This window comes from Talpa europaea (genome assembly GCF_964194135.1).
Source record: "Talpa europaea genome assembly, chromosome: X".
Lineage (NCBI taxonomy): Eukaryota > Metazoa > Chordata > Mammalia > Eulipotyphla > Talpidae > Talpa > Talpa europaea.
In genome coordinates, this window is record NC_140081.1 from 80,839,736 (window position 1) to 80,864,639 (window position 24,904).

At 40.9% G+C, this 24,904-nt stretch overlaps 1 protein-coding gene across 4 annotated transcripts in view; it reads left to right on the forward strand.

Annotated features, from left to right (window-relative positions):
• Positions 1-794: 794 nt before the first annotated feature.
• The window catches only part of OCRL (OCRL inositol polyphosphate-5-phosphatase), a gene marked incomplete at both ends in the record, with an annotated part of 42,347 nt that continues 18,237 nt past the window's right edge, over positions 795-24,904 (forward strand). For 2 of the 4 annotated variants that reach the window (XM_084258494.1, XM_084258496.1), the window contains 15 exons: positions 795-833; positions 1,098-1,177; positions 5,757-5,836; positions 8,715-8,753; positions 13,397-13,507; positions 13,908-13,997; positions 14,714-14,834; positions 14,923-15,075; positions 16,231-16,332; positions 17,453-17,567; positions 18,953-19,069; positions 19,172-19,389; positions 21,024-21,132; positions 22,456-22,565; positions 24,025-24,160. In XM_084258494.1, coding sequence (XP_084114620.1) covers positions 795-833; positions 1,098-1,177; positions 5,757-5,836; positions 8,715-8,753; positions 13,397-13,507; positions 13,908-13,997; positions 14,714-14,834; positions 14,923-15,075; positions 16,231-16,332; positions 17,453-17,567; positions 18,953-19,069; positions 19,172-19,389; positions 21,024-21,132; positions 22,456-22,565; positions 24,025-24,160 — 1,620 coding nt within the window. Of the gene's footprint in view, positions 834-1,094; positions 1,178-5,756; positions 5,837-8,714; positions 8,754-13,396; positions 13,508-13,907; positions 13,998-14,713; positions 14,835-14,922; positions 15,076-16,230; positions 16,333-17,452; positions 17,568-18,952; positions 19,070-19,171; positions 19,390-21,023; positions 21,133-22,455; positions 22,566-24,024; positions 24,161-24,904 lie in introns of all 4 variants that reach the window. The other 2 variants (XM_084258493.1, XM_084258495.1) reach the window with 2 other exon arrangements.

Here is a 24,904-nt window from a genome sequence, read left to right on the forward strand (position 1 = left end):
GAGAGAACACAAGTACTTACAATAAATTGATGACAGTGCAAATGGGGAGAAAGCAAGGAATCTAAAAGTGATTCCAAAGAAAATATTCACAAGGTTTGTTGAGAACTTTCAAGTCCTAGTGGCCGTGTGAAATGAGCGAGTTTGTTTTGTCATTCAGTCTTGTGTTGACAATGGGGCATATTAGATAAGGGGCCCGGGTCAGCGATCTACATTTGGTCGTTACTGTTTAGAGGTGACCTTGAGGGGACGAAAAGGGGATCAAAGGTCTGAGACGTGGGAGTTAGGGGGTGGAAGAAAGAAGGGAGAAGGGAGAACATCTGAGAGGTGGGCTACCCAGCACGGTGCGGCGCGTAATAGCTGTAAGAAGTATTCTTGGACAGGACGATGTGGGTCCTACTGACTCAACACTTTTGAGTTCCGCCAGGACTATGTTTTGTTTCTGTGGCAACCTTCAAAGCCCGCAGAACAATTCTGGTGTCACAGGCAGTATCTAAAGCATATTCTTGGCTGGACGTGGTAGAGGCGCTTCCAGCCCGTCGGGTCCCTACTTGCACTTCGGCAGGTTGGCCGCAGGGGGCGGAATCTGCGGCGGCCTGGAAAACTGGTGGGGGCGCGAGGCGCCGCTCTCTCTCGGGTCAGGCTCGGCTCCCGGCTCCCGGCTCCCGGCGCCTGGCGCGGGGCCGTTTCGCGAACGACTCGCCGCCAAGGCTGGTGGGTGGGCGGTGGGACGCGGGAGGCCGTGTCGTCGGATCCACCCGCAGTCCACAGCCCCGCCGAGCCCGGAGGCCGCCCGGATGGAGCCGCCGCTCCCGGTCGGAGCCCAGCCCCTGGCAGTATCCGCCTGAGAAAAGGGGGAGGGGGGCAGCGCAGAGCTGGGGGTGCGGGTCGGGGGAACTGCGGAACGCGGCGGCGGGGGAGCGGGGAGGGCGGCCAGCCCTGGAGGCCGAGCTGAGCGGGGGAGGGGACCTGGCGCAGAAGGTGATGCCCCCGGCCCCCGGGAGGACTGCAGGGAGAGGGGTGGGCGACCCCCTCCAGCCAGCCTGCCCCACGCCTGGCTGGCCGCGCTTCTGAAGGAGACCCTTGACTTGCGCCCGCATACTATGGAGGGTATGGAGATGAAGGGTCCTAACCGGGAGCCCTGCACCCTGACCTTAGCCCAAAGGAACGGGCTATATGAGTAAGTAACCACCTGATTCCCACACTGGAGGGGAGCCTACCGTTACCTCCCAACCCCAAACCGCGACGAGCACCCACTCTCCTCCCAGCGAGGCTGCGAGGGCAACAGGTTCAGGGCCAGGTGCGAAGTGCGAGTGCTCTCTAGCCACAGGGCTTTGCCCCAACTTCCAAGCCCTAAGCTTGCGCCTGCAGTGTCGCTGAGTGGAAGGACTGAATGGGTGGGGAAGCAGGAAGCCTGGGTTCTTAGTTCCTGCCCCTGCAACTGACAAGAATTGTGTAACCATCGGGCAAGTCAATAAAGCTTTCTGGGACTTAGTGTCCTCATCAGTTAAATAAAAACATTAATTGCCTTACCTTATGGCCTTTGGAGTTGTGACTGGGAGAATAATAAATGTAAAAGTGGTTTACAAAAAGTAAAAGTGCGACAGCAACACCTCTTTGTTAACCTTACCAAAGTGCCTTTTCTTAACCCCATTCAACTGGTTCCTCCAGTCTCCCCACCCCTTTATTCCACTTGCTTGAAGGCATATTCGTTAATTAAGTAATGGTTTGGTGTAGGCCAGTAACTGCCTCACTTATTGACTTGACACAAAAAGTAATGAAATATCTAGAAATATAAAAGACATTTGGCAATTTACCAGTTCCTGTTACCTTCCATTCCACCCTGCAGAGACCTCATTAAATGCTGTTGGGTGATTGATCAAAAGATTGTTTTTGATAAGCTATCACTGTACCTGCTGATCGCACTCTCTTGCCACTAAAACCGCCTCAGAGTATCCATGGCAACCATTACATATCTTAGGCCTCTATCATGTGTGCCCAGGCCACCTCCTTTTGGTTCTCTGGTTTCTTGACATCAGAGTTTAAAAGGTGTTGATCACTTCAGTCCTGCTCTCTCCCAACCGTGAATTCTACCTAAAAACAATTTTCCCAGTCTCTTCATTTAGATTGTTCAACTGATTCTGTGTCTAGGCTGTTTAATTTATGCGGAACCTTGTCTAAGGTTCTTCGTGCCACTCTAAATGGACATCACATAGTTTTATAAAGTAGCCCTTGACTAGAACCTACTTGGCCAGTTCTGTCCCTATGGGTGATTCATGTTATTTTACCCAAATTTGATCAAATCCTGCAACACCAGTTTGAAAAATAATTTCCACAGAAAAAATAATGAAAAGTGGACTACCACTGCCACTGCCTTATAAGGCTGGGATGGGGTGGAGAGATGTGACCCTTGGGTAAATCAGTGCCTTGGTTTCTTCTATAAAAACAAAATTATGATTAAATAAAAATGAGCACACTCCCTTGGTTAGGTGAACTTAGAACTCTGTTCAGGTAATAAAGAAGTGAACAGTTGGCTTTGAGAGAAAGGCCTGATTGTATCTGGGCTCTTGTATTAGAAGAACTTATTTATTTATATTTTTACATCATTGTTCATTTTTAAGCAATATTTGCTTCCCCCCACCCCCTCAGGTGTAGTCCCCGTAGAGTTTCCTTCACCAATGCACCTGTGCACCATCACCTCAATCCCCTGTGCTTCTCCCTCCCTCCTGCTGATCCCTCTCCCGTCTCCTCCCCTGCAGGATGTCTGATTTATAATTGTCCGTTTTTGCATTGTTGTGTCAGCAATCAAAAAATATAAACTCATGCCATTTGCAGCAACATAGATGGAACTAGATGGAATTATGCTCAGTGAAATAAGCCAGAAGGAAAAAGAAAAATAACGGATGGTTTCACTTATAGCAGGAATATAGGGGAACCAAATAATACATCAGTGTAGAAGAACTTTTCAACATGCAATGATAGCTCTCCTGACTGTTCACCCCACAGAGAAGTCAGATTCTTGTGTCCTGATTCTGTATAAGCCATCACTTATATGAACAGCTTAGTCACACTTAGTGACTTCATTATGTCCAGGTCTTGTTCCAAGCACTTCTCATGAATTATTTCATTTACCCCTCATGTGAGAGTTACTATAAAATAGTAATATCATCATGATCCCCCTTTCTAGATACAGAAATTGCACAGAGAGGTTGTCAATTGTTCACAGTTAGGCAGTATTATAGCTGAGATTTGAACCCAGGTGCACCTCAGAATTACATTCTCTAAGATGCTTTTCTGACATCATTTATTAAAGACAACTAATACTGTAATACCATTGATAATCCTCAAAATCTTGTCTTTTGAGTGCATTCTCTTACTTAGGTGTCCAGAACATTTTTACTTTTGGCCTTTTAATCCTAGAATTTGAAACCTAGTTAATCTTTACTTTTGTAATCCCTGTTATCTGCCATAGGAGGCATTTCCTTGAAAGACCTAAATTACAATTAAAAATGACGTTTTTGAAGTGGGATCAAATACTAAGATTATTTTTTTTCCAGGGATAACAGATTATGCTGGTTTCATCTTGAACCTTGAAAAATCAAAGTATTTCCTAGGGATAATGCTGAGTCTGCATTCACAATTTGTCATTGCTGTTGAACAACTCAAATTTTGATTTCTGTTGTTTGGTCCTATACCTATTATTTGTCATCTTTCAGTTCTGAAATGACTGGTTACATTTAGGTAGAATTTTACGCTTATTCTTAGCCCTATTTTCTTGCTACAACTTACTGAGTAACACATAGTAGATATTCAATAAATATTTGTGGAATGACTTAAATTCCCAGTTTATATTTGTTTTGTGATGGTTTTTAACAGTACAGTCCACTTGAAACTTTACGGCTGATGTTCCACACCATTTCTAGTCTTATATGGCTTTGAGATTATATTGGTTTATGTCCATTTTGCTCCAAGTCAGCTTTTCCTCCTTCACCCTTGCTTTGTCAGCCTTTTATCTAGTTTTAGCTGTACTCAGGAACTTTGCAGATTCGCTCCATATTCTTGTCACCTTAAAATACAAACCCATGCAAATTAGACAGGTAAGATCAGCACAGAAAGTGTTAATACTTAGTCTATTGCAAAGTTATCACATTGGGGGGCAGGGGGGATTAAAAAAGCTAAAACAACAAGCTCCCCAAAGACAAAAAAATAGAAATCAAATGCTTCAAAACAATGGCATTTTAACCAGCTGTTGAATAGTTGTATTTAAAAGTTCATCTGTGTTTATAGATTTTATTTAGCCAGTTCATTTATTCAACCCATATTTGTAGAGCATCTAGTAGGAAACAAAACTATGATAGAGGCCTCATTTTCAAAGAGCTCATTTCAGTGAAGCACATAAATACGGTTGACCCTCGCACAACCAGGTTTGAAGTGGGAGGAAGGTCAATTAATACCCGACCGAATTTTTTTTTTTTCAATCCCAACATTCTGCATTCATGTATTCGAGCAACCTCGCCTGTCTGTTGGTTGAAGCTGAGAATGTGGAACCTGTGGTATATATGGAGAGCTGACTATATGATCACCGAATTTTTGCAACTGCAAGGGAGTCGTTCTCCTTAAGCCCTGCGTTGTTCAAGGGCCAGCTGAATAAATCTGATGAAGTATATAAGTGGAGCGTATACCTGCTCTATTAGAGGGACAAGCAAGGAGAATGAGGCCATTTGGATAACAGGTTTAGCTGGTAGCTTCACACAGAAGATACTTGAACTGTGTCTCAGCAAAAAAAAAAGAAGTGTGTTTCTGGCAAAAAGAACCAGAAGAGAGGGAAGCTAGTGAAACATTAAGAATGGGGCCTTTACCAGTAAGTTTCAGCTTGATTCCGGGCCACTGGATAAGTAGTACATAAAAATATTGCAGGAGTACTTAGGGATTTAGGAGTCTTAATTTTTTATGGAGGAGCCAAATTCAATCGTGTTTACATAGACATACTAACATGAAGTTGAAAAGCTAAATAAAAACATGAGGAATTGTTGCAATATCTGCTACCTTGTTGGCCACTGGAGTTATTTTGACCAATCTTACTGGGTGGGCACCTCTTATTCATCCATGAATCTGTACACTTGTTTAAAGAGATAGCTCGATTTTTTTTTTTTTGTGGCACCCTCGCCAGTGGCTGGGGATCAAACTGGCGCTGCAGAGGCTGCGGGCAGCCTCGCAACCCAGCGCTCAACCGCTGTGCCAACAGGGGAGGCCCTAGATCGATTCTTTTGGTAAACGCTATTGGACTATAAGCAGAAAACCAATTTAAGAATTCTCTAATTTGTTTAGTCTACAAACGAGTCACTGCTATGTGCCAGGCACTGTGCTAAATCATAGCAGTGATATGCTGGGGGAAAAGAAAGCATAGTCCCTACTTTCACGGACTTCATACCTAGCTATTAGTTTACTCTGGTATAGATACTCTGAGCATGTATCTGCAATTCACACAGTTAAGAATGTAAAGTGTTTTTAGGTCATAGACTGTTACATGTTCTTTATAGCATAGAACAGTGCAGTATTCAGATACTGATCACCACTGCTATGCTGTAGACCTAGAGCAATATCTAGCAGTCATGATGCTCAGATCGAGAGACCTAGACCTAGATACAGCAAATCTAATCAATACAGACTAGATTTGTGTGACAACATAGCATTGTACTTTGTTGCTAAATGTTGAGTTTTTCAATAGCTATTCGTTGATGCATTCTTCTGTTTCCTAGGTTAATAATCCAGTTGCACGAGAAAGAACAGCATGTTCAAGATATCATTCCTATAAATAGCCACTTTAGATGCGTTCAAGGTACTAGCTTTAATCGCTGAACTGGTTTATAATGTTTTTCTTTGGTCATTATTATGTTGTGTAATTCCATGTATAATTAAATTTGTCACTACACATGAAATGTATTATTCTTTGAATCAAAAGATAACCTTACTAATTTATCACTGCGAAGATAAATGCTGTGTCTAAGTGTGTGTGTGTGTGTGTGTGTGTGTGTATATATATATATGAAGCATGTGTGTATGTGTGTATATACTCCCCCCCCCCCACCTGCTTTCCTGGCTGGAGTTACAGGTATATGTGCTATGCTGGCTATACAGGTAGTCTTTCATTCTGATAGACCTATATGTGCATTCATTTATTTATTTATTTATACAAGCACTGGGTACAGTCAGAAGCACGGAAGGGTGAGAGAATTCACCAGAGCCAGAGCGGGGAGCAGAGCAGGCAGAAGAACGGAAGTACACTGCTGAGGGGAGCAGCGGGCGGCAGGAGAGGTCTGCACGCCATGTGGGACCCTCCTCCGGTGGCCGGGGAGCAGCCGGGGATCGAACCGGCACTGCAGAGGCTGCGGGCAGCTTCGCAACCCAGCGCTCAACCGCTGCGCCACCGGGGAGGCCCTATATGTGCATTTAAATGACATTCTTGGACTTAACTGATACACTATTCATTGTAAAGTATCAAGTCCGCTTGGATTTACTCACATTCAGCCCTTTCTCTTCACAGTATTTAAAATGAAAATATTGGGCAACATGCCTTGCCAGATTGTAATACCTTACACTCAATTGTGCTGATTCTCAAACCTTGACATTGGTGAATCATGAGAAAATTGACTCCAGGAGGAATTATTTGGCTTCCTGCCCTCAAATTTGGAGACTGAGAACAGAAAATCTGTTGTTTCATCTGCTACAATGAGAGTCAAAAATTGGGAGGCTTGTGTAGGAGGTGTTGCTTCTATCATCTCACATTGCTCTAGAAAGGAAATTGATTAATTACTAGAGAACAAGTGCATTATGTTTCCATTGACTTAATCAGACAGAAGCATTCCTTATCAACTATGGCTTCTTGGAAAACTTCAATTCTACCTTGTATGGGTTTTTTATTAATCTATGTTGAACTTTTTGGGTTACAAAAGAACAGAAAAGTATGTTTTAAAAAATAAGCTCCATCCTGCAGAGATTAACACCTAATATTTTCCTTTATTCTACACATGCAACTTTTAGCGTGTTGGCACTCATTCTGTCATGTACAGTTTTTTGTCTGTCCCACATACCATTATATTTCAAGTGCTTTTTCATGGCTGTGTATTGTTGCATTTTACAAATAGGCAATAATGTAATTTTTCCCTATATTGGCCGCTTGGGTTATTTTTCTTTAGTATAAATAGCAATGCAATAAACATCTCTATAAATCTCTCTGCACCTCTTATTTCCTTAGGATTTATTTCTGTAAGTGGAAATAATAAGGGGGGATGACTTTTAAAGCAGTACGTCTAAAGAACTAAAAATACCCACAATGAATAGTATCTACCTTATACAGAAGAATGAAGTCCTAACTATTTAGTCTGCCCTATGTGAGAAAGACCCAAGCAAGTCACCTGCATGCAGGCTAAGCTGCTTCGGTCACTTCACTTTTCGTGGTGAACCTTTGTTACATAAGCAGCCCTTGAAGGAGGAGAAAAACCCAAAAAGCATGACTTTGGATTAGTGTCTTATCAACTTCTGTATCTTTTTGTACTACTACTAGAGGCTCTTCTCCCATTTTTTGCTTTATTATTTTTATAAGAAATAACAGGTTGTTAAATTGGAATCTGGGAAAATACACGTGTGCATACGCAGGAGTTCCCGTAATGAAAGGAACAGCTGCCTCCTCGAGTTTGTACATCCTTTCTGTTTCCTGACCTGTGCATCTGTTTTGAAACATCTAAAAATGTTCAATCTTAAATAATTAAAGTTTCTGAAGAAAAATGGTGAATATATAGCACCCAGGTCCTGATGGCCTATTTTCCTTTGCCTCTGCATGCTAGTAATAGTGTTGAAACTGTTTCCTAATCTTAGACAATTTAATTCCTTACCAGTTGTTTCTACATACCTGAATAATGGAGTCAAATATACAATCCAGGCTTGTGAGATTTCTCTGTCTAGCCAAAGTAGATTCAGGCTAATCCCAGAGTTACTACCCAGAATTCAACTAATCAGGAAGGTCTGGCAGGTCCTGTTGACCAAATCCAAGGAAATTGGAAAGGAAGAAATTGATTGGGTCTAGACACTAGCGGTAAGGAAGTCCTGGAGAGCTGTTGAGAGAAGAGAACTCTGAACTTGGGCACTGTGCTTTGCCCTGTATTACACTTATTCTTTAGCTATGGTAGGCCTCAGACCCACCAATACTAATTGTAGACTGAATGCAAAAACTTCAGGTATATCCTGTTCCTGTTCAGGGCAGGGGCAGAGGTAATGTACACTGGGAATTATTTGAGACTTAGATCTGAGTTAAAGTAATTCACTTCTGGTCCTTGAGGGTCACCCTTGGCTTTTTATATCTAGATGATACAGTTGTATTGTATTTATTCAGTATGTTATAGTTAAAGGGGAATTAAACTTACCTTCACTTGAATTAACATGTTATACTCCCTACTATTAATTTGTCATTCCTTGAGTTGCTTTGAGACATTCCATTCAGTTACTTGTTTAGTTTGTTTTCTCTTAATGGAATTGTTCATGATCTTTAGAATCTAGTGCCAGTAAAATCCTTTTTTAAAAAAAGCAAAGGATTTTTAAAAATGTGTTCTAAGGCCTAGGGGTGGTGATTGAGAAGCAGTTGTTTAGTTAGGCATAGAATTATTTGGATATAATGAATGGTATTCTCTTCCCTGATTCTGTTCTTTATCCTTTTCCTTCAGAAGCTGAAGAAACTCTTTTGATTGATATAGCCTCAAACAGTGAGTATCTTTCTGAATGGAATGAATTTTCATTCAGCAAACTTTTACTATATTTAAGACACTGTTTTTTGGTCCATCTTTTATCATCATCTCCTATATTCTCCATTGTCTTAATGAAGAATTAACATTCATTGGGAATACAAATTAGCATTGCCTCCTTAACACATTTAGGGTAAGCATAAGAAAAAACAAGCGGCTGGCAAGAATCTTTAGAAAGTTGAAAATAGGATGTTTTTCTAATCCTGAATTTCTCTGAACTCCCAGTATTATTACTGTCAGCTAAACCATTGTTGTGGAACTGATCATTGTAGGAAGGGTCAGGAAATGCTTAAAGTACATTAGGTTCATGAGTGGGTTTTGGGTTTGGTTTTGTTTTTTAACTATTGTTAGGTTTTGAGCTTTTCCCCCCTTACCCATTTTATATTTTTGTATCTTAAATCATAATGTTTTCCTTTACTTGTTATTATTTTGGGTTGCTACAGACTCCCCCTTATACCAGGGATACTTTGCTTGTAGCAGACATAACTCTTTTCCTTAACATAATTTTGATCTTTTTTTTTTTTAAGCCCTACCCCCTCAAGGCATCCATTTATCAGGGAGAGCATGGACTTTTCACTGTTTCTGTTCTCTCGTTTTAATGTTTGAAGCAAATCATGATTGACTTTCTGTGCAAGCTGTTCTTTGTTTATCATCTAATTACACTTTGTTATGAGGAGGAGAAAATGGGCATTTGACTGCTGCTGTGACTGCTGTGTGGTTGCTATGGAAAAGAGGATGTGACCACATGAATCTAATCTCTTGGTTGAGTCCTTGGATAAGTGGGATTTGGCCCTTAGCTTGGGGCTTTTGGTTATACATAATTTTGTTTAGACACAGGGCCTGTCCTTGGCCCTGTTACTTCTTATTGAACAATTTAGGTAGGCTTTTTCTGGTTTGGGTTTTATTATTCTTTTCTTAAGTCATGGGTTTTGGAAGTCTCATGAACTCATCCTCAAAGGCTGAGTAAACAAAGCTTTGGGCTTCTGCTTACAGGTATCTCAGAGAACAAGCAATGTCTATGTCTCATTGGGCTCAGAAAGAAGAAGGCAGAAACAGTATTAGAAAAGCAAATCTGAGCAATGGAAGTACAGTAGGGACTGACATTACTATTGAAATAAGATACTAAAATTTGTCCCATTCTTGGGGTGGAAATGGGTATTTGATCTAAAGCTTAAAAAGTTAAACTGAGCTGTGCCTTTTGTCTTATAAACACCTAATTTATAGCATTCATTTTGTTGGCCTCTTCTACACAGAAACTAGCCATGTGTTGCTCTGTCCAGAGTTCAAGTTACTGAACCGTAGAGGAGAAATAGTTAAGTAACCACTTAAATAAAATCTTTTGTTATCTTAGCTCCTTTTGTAATATTTGCACTGAAACCAGATTTTATAGCGATCCTTGGACTTCATGTGTAACCTTTAGAGCACACAAAATGTTGCAGGAGGGAGACCCTGGATTTGTCAAGCAGGCCTGATTTTAGTGTAAATATGTGTTTTCCCATGATAGAGGTAACATAACTTTATTACGTACAATTTTGAAAGTACAGAAATGTTTAAAGTACCAAATTAAAATTATGTTGCTGCAAGTTAGAGATCACCACTGTGGTATAAACAGGTATCAATACAGAAGAGGCAAGTAGATGGTTTTCAAGGGCTGGAAGTTAACTGGGTAGGTGCCACAGAGAAACAGAGAGGTAAAGCGGTGCTGGGCTTTTGCAAGTATTATGGTGGCATGTGTTTGATAAAAAGGAAAGTGAACGCAAGAGGGGGCGAACGGATACTGAGAAAGTGAATGGGTCACTGGGCTTGGGGGTTCCCACATGAGCAAGTAAGCTGGAGGGACTAACAAGTCAGGGCGGGATGTTTGATTAATGCTGTATGAGTTGGTACTGCTTCTATGATGAAAAGGTCCAGGTAGTATAACTGAGTTGTCCCAGTACAGACTGAGGGAGAAAGTGGCTCAGATGGAGGGCAAATGTCATTGGATAAAGAAATAGAAGGCCGGCCTCCCCTGGTGGCGCAGGCGATGAGCGCCGGGCTGTGAAGCTGTGAAGTTGTCCGCAGCCTCTGCAGTACCGGTTCAATCCTGGCCACCCAGCGAGGGTCCCACATGACGCGGCAGACCTCTCCTGTCTCACCCACTGCTCCCCTCAACAGTGTATTTCGGTTATCTGCCTGTTCTGCTCCCCACTCTGTCTCTGTTGAATCTTCTCACCCTCCCACGCATCTGGCCTGTACCCTGGTTCTTGTATAAAATAAATAAATAAATCTTAAAAAAAAAAAAAGAAGGCGCTGACTAGGTTTTCTGTGCTAATTTGAAGAGACCCAAAATTAACGCAGGAATTTGAAAGGAGAGAAAATCTTATGAGTCGGGTAGTGAATCCTGGATTCAGAAGATTCTGGGATTATGGCACATGATCTCATGGAAAAAGGAAGGGAAGAAAATGGCACAACCCAATGAATGAGCTTCAAAGGAGAAATGACTGCTTTCCGAGGGAGGAGAAGGAATGGTCTGGCATTAGGACAGATAAGGACACCAGGCTTAAATTACCCAGGGTGTGCGAGAGATCAGAAGCAGCTCCACTTGAGAGGGCTGTGGGGAAGTGCTGCTGTCAGGAACCAGCCAGTTCGCAGGTGACTAATTTTCAATCTGGATTCACATTAGAATGACCTGGGGAGTGCTTAAAAACTACTAGTGCCTGGACTTTACCCCCAGAGATTCTGTTTTGTTGGACTGGCCTGGGACCTAAGTGTCAGCATTTTCTAATAGTGCCTGCTAATTCTACTGCACCACAGTTGAGAACTATGAGAGGTGCCAGAACTATTCAGAGAAGTTGAGGCTATAAGAGTGCTTGCTGATCACAGAGAGGCCAGGGGGGTTGGGAAGAGTGTAGTCAGTTGGGTCATGGGAGCATTAGGCCTTTTTGCCATACATCATGGTGTTATTTTGTAAGCAATTTCTGGAATCTTCCATCCTGGGTCAGTTTATTTTTGATATTTGCTAAAATATATCTTTCAAGGATTGTGGGAGAGAGGGAATATGTGTTCTTGTTCTAAGTACTATCAGATAGAAACTGTTCCTTTTTTGTTGTTAAATTACTTTTAATATAAATTATCTGAGGAAGGGAGGACTGTTTGTTCCCCGAAGGAGATGCTCCTGTCTCTTCAAGGCTGCTCCTAATTGATAGTCTATTCATTTCCCCCTTTTTTCCTTCTTCCTTACAATGGCACCCTTATTCATTTTCTTATCCCTGGTCCACTACATGCCTTCTTTATCATTTTTTTCTCTTTATATCTCTTTTCTGATCACTACATCTCCACCTTAGGAAATGCAGAGGTTCAGAAGTGGATTTCTGCCATAAGAAACTTGCATTTTCACATTTTTATGTTATTGACAAGTGTACAAGAGTCTAATTTGACAGTTATTTAGTGCCTTTTGTCTGACATCATTGGGGCTGGTAGAGTGCCTGGTATCCCAGTATGACCTTTGCAAGTCCTAAGTCCTGAGAAGCCCCTCAATCCCAGAAAACCCCAAAGACCTTCAAAAGTATTTGTTGGATAACCTGTGCGTGCAGTCTGCCCCTTGTTCTCAAAGAGCTATGGTTTCCAGGGGCATAAGAAAACAATATATGTAATAAATCAGTTAAAATGTGAACAACTACATAGGTTTCCTGGATCACCGTATCCAGATGATTGTTACAGATGATAACTATAGGGCATCAGAGAAAAGAAGACATTGAGTTACACACACACATATAAGTAACTGAAGTCCTAGATCTATTTGCTTTTATAATAACTATACTGTTTTCCAATTGTCTATACTTGAGCCAGACCACTCCTGAGCATAGGTCATTACATGGCTTTGGTAGGTTTTTTCAGATATGCATTTTTCACTTGAGGCAGTGAGATATGGATTCTTCTTTTCAGAATAACTCAAACCAATTATTCTTTTGTGTTTTAATTAGTTTGTAAATTCAATTGCCTAGGTATAATCTGTACCAAGGAACAAGCCATCTGATTTCCTTTTCTCACTTTATGCTTCAGATATTCTTCCTATATGATCTGGATTTGGAATGGTAGGAATTTCTAGGTAGAGGACAGGAGAAGGGTGGCTGGGGAATTGAATTTTTGCTAGAATTTGAGGTCCCTGCATTGACATCTGAGAGCTATGTCAGAATACAGGAGCGCAGGATTTTTGTATGTATGTAATCTTAGTATGATATTACCATGAATCATATCACTATAGTGTGCTGCCCAGTGACAGTTTATCAGCCCCTTAGATTCTCCTCTCTGCATGTTCCCTTCCACCACCTCAGCACCCAAACCCTTCAACTTGTAGACATGCTTCCTCTTTAGAGCTGTCACAGGAATCTTTGTCATCTGAACCTTCTCCTATTAAATTAGATAAGTTGTGGGCCTCCCCTGGTGGCGCAGCGGTTGAGCGTTGGGTTGTGAGGCTGCCTGCAGCCTCTGCAGCACCAGTTCGATCCCCGGGCACCGGCAAGGGTCCCACCAAAAAAAAAAACAAAAAACTAGACAAGTTGAAAATATCCCAAGAAAACATTGTAACCCATAGCTATATGTGAATGGATTTTGATTCTCTTTAGGTGGCTGTAAAATTCGGGTTCAGGGAGACTGGACTAGAGAGCGCCGCTTTGAAATCCCAGATGAAGAACGCTGTTTGAAGTTCCTCTCAGAAGTCCTTGCTGCTCAGGAAGGTAAATCAAGACTCTGCCGTTTTCTTTCTACTATTTGAATGGGATTGAAATTTGGCTTTGTGAACATTCACAAAGTACCTCACCCCTCAGTCTTGGTATGTGATGTTTTTTCCTTCAAGAATGAACCCAGCAATTTGCTTAGGGAACAAGTCTTTCCAGCTTTAAGGATACTGAACCAGTTTCCAGAATCTTCAGTGTTGGGGCATGAAGTTTACTGGCTTCTGCCCCCCGACCACTGCCTTCATCTTCTGAGTCTCTTCCTTTCATTGTTCTTCCTTTATATTCAAGAACAGTTCTGGCCACTGCATTTAAGGAGTGCTAAGTGAATGGCTGTAGGTTATGGTAAATTCCACTCAAAGAAGAGCTCCCTGGTTTCTGACCGTGATCCTTATCTCTCCAGCTCAGTCACAACTTCTTGTTCCAGAACAAAAGGACTCATCCAGCTGGTACCAGAAATTAGACACTAAGGACAAACCTTCTGTTTTATCAGGTACTGAAAAGATTATTTTTTTCCTGTTTCCAAGATAATTGTAGAATCAATGGATTTTATCTGGACAGATAAGATAGCATGGATTGCTGTCATTGTCAGACACCTTCTTCTGCAGAGTTTTATCTCCAGTGGTTTTATTGGGTCCATGACCATTGACTCAGGTCCACTCCTGGTCATGTCTGTGGTCTGTTTTTTAGGAGCCAGCTGAGTGGCTTGGCACACTACAGGGCTGGACTGTGCTACACTTTGCATACTACAGGGCTGGACTGCCTGGGTTGGAATCCTAGTTCTGTGCCTTACTACTAATATGACCTTGATCAAATTGCTCCAGAAGTGTGAGCTCCCATTTCCTTTTCTGTAACATGGGAAGATTTTTAATAGTACCCACCTCATATGGTCTTTGTGACAGTTAACAGTTAACTCAGATAATAATATGATCCCTGACTACCAACCAGACACTGTGCTAAGTCAATAAATGTCAGCTCTTAGTATTCAAATTCCAAATTAATGTAGCTTGCTATTGTTGCAGTTAACACACCACTGCTTCATCCCCTGATTTAGGTTGTCCCTGTGATGCGTATGATACTTTTCTGTGTGGTAATGCCAAATAGTTAAGACAACAAAACCACCTATCAAAACAAAGCCCTATCTATCCTGGCTAAGTTGAATGTCATCTCTCCCACACACACTTTGACTCTGGTTTCTGTGTCCTCCAGGATTTCTTGGATTTGAGGATAATTTTTCAACTATGAATTTGGATAAGAAAATAAATTCACAAAGTCAGCCTATGGGGATTCATCGGGAACCCCCACCCCCACCCTCTTCTGTGAATAGAATGTAAGTCCTATGTTGAAACATATTTCTCATGTAGGAGACTTTCCTATTTTAAGCAGTTTCACTTTTCAATTCCTCACTCATTTGCTAGGCTTCCACGTGAAAAAGAAGCTCCTAACAAGGAACAGCCCAAAGTGACCAACACCATGCGGAAACTCTTTGCACAAAATGCCCAGCGGGAGGGTCTCATCAAACATTTCCTGGCAAAGCGTGAGAAAGAATATGTCAACATTCAGAATTTCAAGTTAGTTTCACTTCTACTTACTGGAGCTAAAATTTAGTTGGTATAGCAGAAAATGGCCTTTGATATGTAAGGTATTACTTTAACTGAGAATCATAGCATAATGAAAAGGGAAGGTTAGCTAATTCAAACCTGTCTCTGATGATCAATAACACAAATGCATATAATATAGCAAATACTACCCTTTCCCTTAGATTTCCTCACTGCTAATGACACCACATCTACTAATGTTTCTATCTACTCTTAGTGAACAGATCAAGCTCATATGTACTAGAGAATTGACCCCTACCATATAACATTAACAAGTGTGTTTATCTGACCCAGTGAATATTTTTCCTTCCAATATTGGAACATTAAAGGAACTATCACCAGTTTTTAACTTACTGTGGTAAGTTAACTTAAAGAAATTTTCACGCAATCCTTTTGATTGAGAGATCTGTCTTGGATTCTTTCTCACGTATTATTTTTCATTTCACCTTTACTTGTTGATACTCTCTTTTCTGGATCAAGTATATGTGATGTGTCATGGCATATATCCCCAGTGTGCAAAGCAACACTTTTCTTTGTTATTTGTAAGCAGCATGTGCCCTTCTAGTCCAAGATTCCAGACCCATTGTTACCCTATTATGCCTTACATATTCTAATCTAATCATAACTATATCCCTATGCTGAAACCCCCAACTCCTCATATTTCCCATGATGCTTATATTTGTGTGTAAACAGTTAAGACAGTTAGGAGTTCTCCCTTTTACATTTCCCTTTAATACTGTATCTATCTTAACAGAATTTCCTACGCAAGTGTTCTTGTAATCCTTCAGAAAATGAGATTCAACTACAGCTCCTTATGGAATAGTTTTCCATGTTAAATGCACCTATAGACTCCTCTTCCCATCCACAAGCTCTCCTTCCAAATATCAGTTTGGATAGAATTTAATTGGAAGGAAATGTAGAGCGATTTAATTTTGATTCCCTTTTGTAGGTTCATCTAAAATAAAAGGTAGAGAAAATAAACCCACTTTCTTTGTGTTCTATATGCAAGAGTTTTTTCTTATGTGTATGGAAAACATTTTGAGAAATTATGTTAACTTGCATAGAAGTGATGAGAGTACTTCCATTGGTTCATATTTAACATTTTTTTTTTTTGGTGTTATATATCAGATTTTTTGTTGGAACTTGGAATGTGAATGGCCAGTCTCCTGATAGTGGATTAGAACCTTGGCTGAACTGTGACCCAGATCCTCCTGATATCTACTGCATTGGGTAAAGAACTCTTCTGAAATTTCCTTTTGGCTGTATGTTTGATGTTAGTTTATATGACATTTTGCCCTCTTTTTTTTTTTTTTTTTTAGCTCTGGCAAAAGTTAATACTATGGTGTGGTAAAAACTTACTATAAACTATAGAGAGAGTTAACTTGTGGGGCATATTTGTGAGATCAGAAAGGAACAGCTACCTCAAATGGTGTAAGGAAGCATCTAGTCTTCTCAAAATCCATAGAAAACTACACTCTTCATGGAAACAGAGTTAACGCCCACTCTAACGGTGACAATTACTAGATTATATGATAAAGGCTCTCTCACTTTCTTTTCTGGAGGTTTTTTGTTGCATTTTACATAGGCTATGGATATACTTGGTGAGGAGTATATGGATATACTTGGTGAGCTTTTTGTCTTCATTGATTACCTTGGTCAACAGAGTTCTGGCCCATTCCTTTTATCATCTAATGTCTTAGAAAATAGAACGGAAGGGCCTCCCTGGTGGTGCAGGGGTTAAAGACAGCGCTATCAAGCGATCAGCAGCCACTGCAGCACAAGTTTGATCCCTGGCTGGCCAGGGAACTAATCCACATGGCACGGAAGACCTCTCCTGTCTCGCCCACTTCTCCCCTCAGCAGTATATTTCAGTAGATCTGCCTGTACTGCTCCCCGCTCTCTCTGGTGAATCCTCTCACCCCCCGTACCTCTGGCTTACATCCCAGTTCTTGTATGCATAAATAAATAAATATTTAAAAAAAAAGAAAAGAAAAGAGGGCCTCCCTGGTGGTGCAAAGGGTTGGGACGCAACCTATGAGGCTGGCTGCTGCCACTGCAGCACAAGTTCGATCCCTGGCCAGGGAGAGACCCACATGGCGCATGGCATAGCAGACCTCTCCTGTCTCGCCCACTGCTCCCCTCAGCAGTGGATTTCAGTCGATCTGCCTGTTCTGTTCTCTGCTCTGTCTCTGGTGAATACTCTCACCCCCTACACCTCTGGCCTGTACCCCAATTCCTTTATGTATAAATAAATAAATCTTTAAAAAAAAAAAGAAAAGAAAATAGAACAGAAGATAGGCAAAGAAGCTTATGGGATATCTACAGATCTCACATCCTCTTATTTTCTCAGATTTCAAGAGCTGGACTTGAGCACAGAAGCTTTTTTCTACTTTGAATCTGTGAAGGAACAAGAATGGTACATGGCTGTGGAGAGAGGTTTGCATTCCAAAGCCAAGTATAAGAAAGTAAGTCTCATTTAATTACCTTCTTCAGTATATGAGTAAATAGAACTCACTAGAAGTTACTCTGCTATCTATTGAATTTGTTTGTTGAATTTGTTTCAATTGAATTCTTCCCATGTATAATATTGGAATAAGACAGACTAATCCTTTATACCTGTTTCCTGGAACAAAATTTCCCTAAGGTTTCTTTGGATCCTGTATTTTCATTGGTTATGTAGCTTTTAAGAGAAAAGAAAAGGAATTTCATTGTTCTCATAATACCAACTCAAAATAATGATATATAAGATACCTGATTTGTGCAATAAGAGTTTAAGATTGAAATTGTTCACTGACATGGTTAGAATGGATGCTTTATAGAAAAGCAGTCTGAAGCATGTGGTGGGTGCGCAGGGTATGTTTTAGAAGCAGAGAAAGGGGCATCACTGGTGGCGCAAGGGGTTAAGACACAACCTATGAAGCTATCTGCAGCCTCTGCAGCACAAGGTTGATCCCCGGCCAGGAGCTACCCATGTGGCACAGCAGACCTCTCCTGTCTCGCCCACTGCTCCCCTCAGCAGTGTATTTCAGTCGGTCTGCCTGTTCTGTTCCCCATTGTCTCTGGTGAATCCTCTTACCCCCCCAAACCTCTGGACTATACCCTAGTTCTTATATGCATAAATAAATAAATCTTTAAAAAAATAGAATCAGAGCAAAAATAGAGGTGTTGTGCAATTTAAATGAGTTCTAACCTTGGTTGAGAGTCAAGAGTGGAATTGCCATTAGCAATTTGTTGGTGTTTAGAAGGCACATGGTAGAGGCGAGCAGAGGAGTTAGTTTAATTGTAGGGCTCCCTTTAAAAAGGGTCATCTGAGTAATTTTCATCTCCATCTTATGAAAGTTGATACAGATAATAAAACTCTTGAAGATGTAATACCTCTCGTATAGGTCCCTGACTAATATATCTATTTCAGACATATATCTACCTCTAGTTCACAGGTTATCAAACCAAAAAAAAAAAGGCATTTTATACATTTAATTTTTTTAGAAAATTGGAAATCAGAAACTAAGAAGAGACAAACTGAATAAGCTGGGATAGAGGCTTCATCTATATTATCTGAACTTTTAATGCTGCCACCTCCCGGTAGGTGAAAAAGCAGATAAAATAATGAATCTAGAGCTAAAGTACTTGTTTCCCAGAACACTTTCAATTCTTATTGGTCAGTGCCAAATTCGAGCTTTCCTAGAGAAACTTTGTTTTCTCTTTATCTGGGGTCCACTGGGAAATTAGTGGATTTGGATTCAGATTTGGGCATGGTCGTCGTCTTGTTGAAAAATTAGTTGTGGGAAGATAGCTATGTGCAAAGAGTGGTATTGACATAGCCCCTTTCTAATTTCCCTGGAATGCATAGGTTCAACTAGTCCGCCTTGTTGGGATGATGCTCCTGATATTTGTCAGGAAGGATCACTGGCATCATATCCGTGATGTTGCTGCAGAAACAGTTGGAACTGGAATCATGGGGAAAATGGTGAGTTACTTTGGAAGTGAACTTGATTATTATTTATGTCCTTGTGAAGTTAAATTGCTAGTTGTATCTTTGTACTAACTGAATAATTACTCTTGCTAACAGGGAAACAAAGGTGGGGTAGCTGTGAGATTTGTATTCCACAACACTACCTTTTGCATTGTCAATTCCCACCTGGCCGCCCACGTAGAAGACTTTGAGAGAAGGAATCAAGATTATAAGGACATCTGTGCACGAATGAGCTTTGTGGTCCCAAATCAGACCATCCCACAGCAGAACCCCCCACAGCAGACCGTCCCACAGCTGAACATCATGAAACATGAGTGAGTGTTTGTCTCCTTTAGCCTTTAGACGAAATGTGGTGCACAGCATAGAACTGTGGAGAGTGAGGAATTACCATTCAGGGATTGAGTCACAAAGAAGAGAGGGTTTTTTGAGGGATAGCTGGACTCATTGAGGCAGAGAAATTAGATTTGATGTGCCATAAACATAAACTAGACACTGGATTTCAGGGACTTAGTAAAGTATAAAATATCTCAGTTTTTAATATTGATTACATGCTAAATAATAACCTGGATATATTGAGCTAAATGAAAGTTACTGTTAAAGGTACTCTCAGTTGTTTCTTTTACTTTTTAAATGCAGTTACTAGAAAATTTAAAATTATGTTTGTTATGTGTATTGTATTTCTTTTGGATATTGCTGTTCTAGACTTTGTGCACATACAAGTACGCCCGTCCTCACTATATAAGACTATATTCTATTTATTGTGGATTTCTTTCCAGTCAGTATACGTAGATCTACATTATTCTTTTTAATGGCTATGAGTCATTAAGAATAGGGATGGTGGATGTTTAAAGACACTGATGGATCGATACCATAATATGAGAGAAAGGTCAGTGAAAATGGGACTTAATAAGGATAGAAGCAATCAGTTGAGGAATGGGGTGGGTGGTGGCAAATGATTAGTTGTAAGGAAATTAATACTGGTAATTGAAATTCTGAGAGGGTGGTGTGATTTAGAATAAGTGGTTTGAGTTGGGAATTAGGAAAACAAAAGATAATTTAGGGGTATTAGAATCAGTAAAGAGCAGGGTAATTGAGGAAAGAGTAGAGAAGGGAGTGATATTGGCCTCTTTCCATATTGTCTTAACAATTTGGATTATATGAAACTGTTTCACAGGGTAAGACCTTTACATTAATGGTCATAGTTTCCCTGAAATTCCATAAATTTGTTTCCTCGGGATTGCAGAAATTCCATGTTGCATTTAATATTGGCAAAGAGACCCACTTGGAGCTTGAGACAGCTCACAGGAGAATCCATTTTTTGTGGTAATTTCAGGGTCTTCCCTGGTGGGGCTCTCAGCACATCTAGGGGCTTGTGTGTGATTGGGAGCCTGAGGATCCCATGACATGCCATTCTCCTTCCTGCCTGTGACTTAGACTGTGGCTCTGGAGTAGACAGACTGGCCACAGTGGAGAGCCCTGGATCCACTCTTCTTAGTGGGCCCTGTGTGAGAGAGCTATCATTCAGACCACGCAGACCTCAGCGGAGAGCCTGCAGAACATCAGGGCTCAGAGGCGGAAAGCATTCAGATTCTCTTCCCCTAGAGACCTGGCAGGCAGCCAGGCAAAATCTTGAAGCTAGTCCAGCAAATAAACTACATGCTGCTCTCAGGCAGTTAACTCCTTGGCTTCTGAATCCCATCATTGCTGTATTTCTCAGTCTTATTCCTCACGTACTGACTCCTAGCCTCCCACACACTCGTGATCCCAAGTCCCTCCCTGGAGTTGATGGTTCTTGTGCCCACAAGAGAGTTACACTTTAAACCCCTTGCTGGATAGCGACAAATGAAGCCTTATCAATAATCTACCTGTCTTACTTTTCTCCATGCTTCTCCGATTGATTTTTATGTTAATCATTGCTACTTCTATTCCTGTATTTCTTGATCCTCAGTGTTGTCATCTGGTTGGGAGATTTGAATTATAGACTCTGCATGCCTGATGCTAATGAAGTAAAGAGTCTTATTAAGAATGACCTTCAGAAACTCTTGAAATTGGACCAGGTAAGTAAACTTTCATTTGATAGGCACTGTCCTAGATAGCAGATAAGATTATTAGGTTTATGAAATAAATGCCTGGGAGGTGTGGCTTACTCTAGGAATAGATGGAAAGGTCTTATAGTCTTGGGAAAACCATGTGAGTGGTGATGTGAATACACACAGGGTTTGTAGTGCTTTCATTAAGTGCTTGGATGGGAGGAGGGGAGAAAATGTTAGTGATTCAAAAGTAAATGTAACACTGATTCATGAAGTCTATATGGAGAAGAGGTTTCAGGCATTTGTATAAGTGAAGGGAAGAATGGGTGGAGTTACTGGAGGACACTTCCTGGAGGAAATAGGGCTGCAGCTCTGCTGATGTGGTTTGGCAGACGGAACAGAAAGCTGCTTCTGTGGTTGCTTGGCAGGCTCAGCAACAGCTCTGGAGGTAGGAGAGGGGAGGCCCCTGCAAGGGGGATGCAAAGTACAGGAGAGGTTTTCTGTGATGAACCCCATGAATTGTGGTCTGAGGGGAACTGATTGGGAAGTTGGGGCTAGGTGGTATATACATGTTACAACCTGGGGGGAAAGCATTGATTCAGTAACATTTATATAAAACTTGATATTCAGGAGCCTAGTTTTCTGTAAATTTGCTTCAGAACCTGGCACCTGACTTTTTACTTCAGCATATGGACACTGGCTGCTAAAAGTGAACATTTCTTATTGAGGGAAGAAAGTATTTTGATTTTATTTTGAATGTCTCTCAGTCCTTATTTGAGCCTTTTTGAAAAATTCAGGTGTTTTGCAGTAGAATAGGTTTTGCAGCGAACCCTTTGTTGACTGTGTCTTCATCCACATTGATGTTGGCTGGCCAGTTTCTTTGCATTTCTTCTATCCTGTCCCCAAAGGTGGTACAGTTGGAATAAATTCTGAGTCTTATGTAATTCTGGCAAAAACACTTGAGAGAAGATAATGTTCAAAGTGATCTGTAACTTCACTGAATTTCACTTTTGGAATTCACTACTCAACATTTATGTCCCTTTTTTAATTAAAATTGTGCTAGATGACTCCTGAATTGATGATTATTCAGTTTTCATTTTCCCATTTTACCCTGACCACTATTAGCCATAAAAAATTGGTGATGTGCTCGTAATGAGTATCCAACCTGAGGGTAAAGTTAAATACTGTGAGGATGACAAGATTTAATTCATAAGGTATAGGCATTTTATTTATGTGTCCTGACAGTTGCAAAGGCTGTGAACTAGATACTTAGAATGACAGGTCAACCTGGTTATTACTTACATTCAGATGGTGTTACCCTGCTGATGTGATGCTGCTTTCTATCTCTAGCTAAATATTCAACGCACTCAGAAAAAAGCTTTTGTCGATTTCATTGAAGGGGAAATCAAGTTTATCCCCACTTACAAGTATGACTCTAAAACAGACCGATGGGATTCCAGGTAAAGTAATAAGAACTTTCTTGTGATTTAGGTTAAGGCCTGATCTTATTTCTGTCCCTCCATATTATTGACGAAAGGCTAGGAATATTTTAGATATAAAAACCTAACAGCTCAATGCTATTACAGAAGAGTTTTAAATTTGTTTGTACCCAAAGGTGAGTTTATCTTCAGGAAGTATTACTTCTATGTCAGGGCTGTTAAGTCTTATGGGCTGCCTGCAGTGTCATATCTATCATCTCAGCCGACTTGTGTAGATTTTTGCCTTCCTGACTTTGTCCATTTTTTACCTATTGCCCTGTTCTGACTCCTTTTTCCAAATTTTTCTCAACTATTCAACTTGGGATACCAGAAGATGAAAACAAAGAGCCACAAAAGGCTCTCTTATCACAGTGGTTCTTAAACCTTGAGTCCACAGTAGAATCTCTTGGGGCACTTATAAAATTATCGATGCCTAAGCTTGACCTCTGCTCCTGTGGAAGAAAGCTGAGAACACACTCTAGGGGGCCCTTTGATTTCCTAAATACCCCCAGTATAGTGCCCCCCTCAGTATATTCCTGGTATATTTTTCTTCCACCCACTATCTGCTTTTTTTTCTCATAGCTTCCTAGCTGGCTGAGCCCAGATTCTTGAGAAAGAAAAAAAGAGGATCCCTGAGTATGTTCAGCTTCTTTAGACTCAGAAAGCATGGGGGAGGGGTGAGGAGCGAGGAGGCTGAGTCCAGGTGCTGCACAGGCACTAGTTGGTCAGCAATTGAAGTGACACTGACAGATCTTGGATACTTTGCCTTATTTCTTCACTCACCTCACTTGAGAGTCAGTCAAAAAGCTACTGATAGGAACTTTGTGTGACTTGCTGGATCAGCTATACAGGTGCTGCTTATTTTAACAGGGTTTCCCTTACCCTGGTATTTTGTGGGCTATTATATGTTCAGCTTTGCATGCTTAGATCTTAGTTTGTGTCTGTTAGAAGAAGCTAGACTTGTTCATAAAAGTCCACCTCATCTGCAAGATCATCCCAGTCTACAAATACAGGATTAGATTTTTAGATTTTATTAGTTATATATCTGTTGGGAAGTGTCATTCCACTTCACAGAGCAGAGGAATTGTTTTGAATATGATTCTGACCTTCTACGGCTAGCCTAAGAAGGTGCTATTATATTCCCCACTGCCAGGGCAACATTGTTGAAGAGGTAATCCTAATCTTAGAAGTGCTGTTTATTTATTCATTAGATAACTATTCATTGAGCACCAGATGCTGTGCTAGAGGCTGGAAATTTATGGCAAACAAGCAGACACAGTACAATCCCTTCATAGAACTTGCAGTACAATAGGAAGATAATAGTTGGGGTCCTTAGGGAAGGAGAAACATATAACAGGAGGGCCTAACCCACGTCAAAGTCATGTTAGCATTGCGTTCTTCTGTGGTGTGATTTCTGTATAATTTATTTCTTTATTTGCAGTGGAAAATGTCGGGTTCCAGCCTGGTGTGACCGAATTCTTTGGAGAGGAACAAATGTCAACCAGCTTCATTACCGGAGTCACATGGAACTAAAAACCAGTGACCACAAGCCCGTTAGTGCCCTCTTCGATATTGGGGTAAGCCCCGGGTTGTTCATTTGACTGTTGCTCTATTCTTAGAGCATTATTTAGACTTAAAGCAGGTCAGTAATTCAGTGAGCCATAAGTATTTCCATAACCAAATAATCATTTGCAGCATTGAAAAGTTAGTGTCCTCAACCCTCCTAAATGCTGTCCATATGGCTTTTGATGCGCCGGGCCTTTTAGTGACATCGTTGTTTCCCATGCTGCCTAATGGTTGTCTGGTAACCTTAGTCTCCTGAAGTCTTTGTATATAAAGAAGAGCGAGAAGCTAATTTTTTAAAGGACGAGTAGTTTTTCATCAGATAGATAATAAGGAGGAGAAGCACCAAGAAAGAGGTTCTAGGTTGGGGTGGGGACAGTAAGAGCAAAGACATAGACTGGTCATAGTATAACTCTGTACATTTCCTTAAGGCCTAGTATGCCTGCTGTACATAGCCCTTCACCACAGTGAAGTCTTCCTGTCCAGGGGCACAGTTTTAATTTTTTCTTTAATTCTATTGCATCCTGGGCTGAATTATTGGTCAGTTATTTATTTATTTATTTATTTATTTATTTATTTATTTATTTTTAAGTAATAAATTTTATTTTTATATTCCCCATACAATTGCAGCCCCCCCATTCTGACCCCAATCCCTCCCCTCCCGCCCCCGCCCCCCTAAAAGTGTCTCTGGTTCATAGTTTTTTGTTGATTTTGATTTTCACTTTCTTATAGTTATTCATTTTCCTGGTCCCTTATTT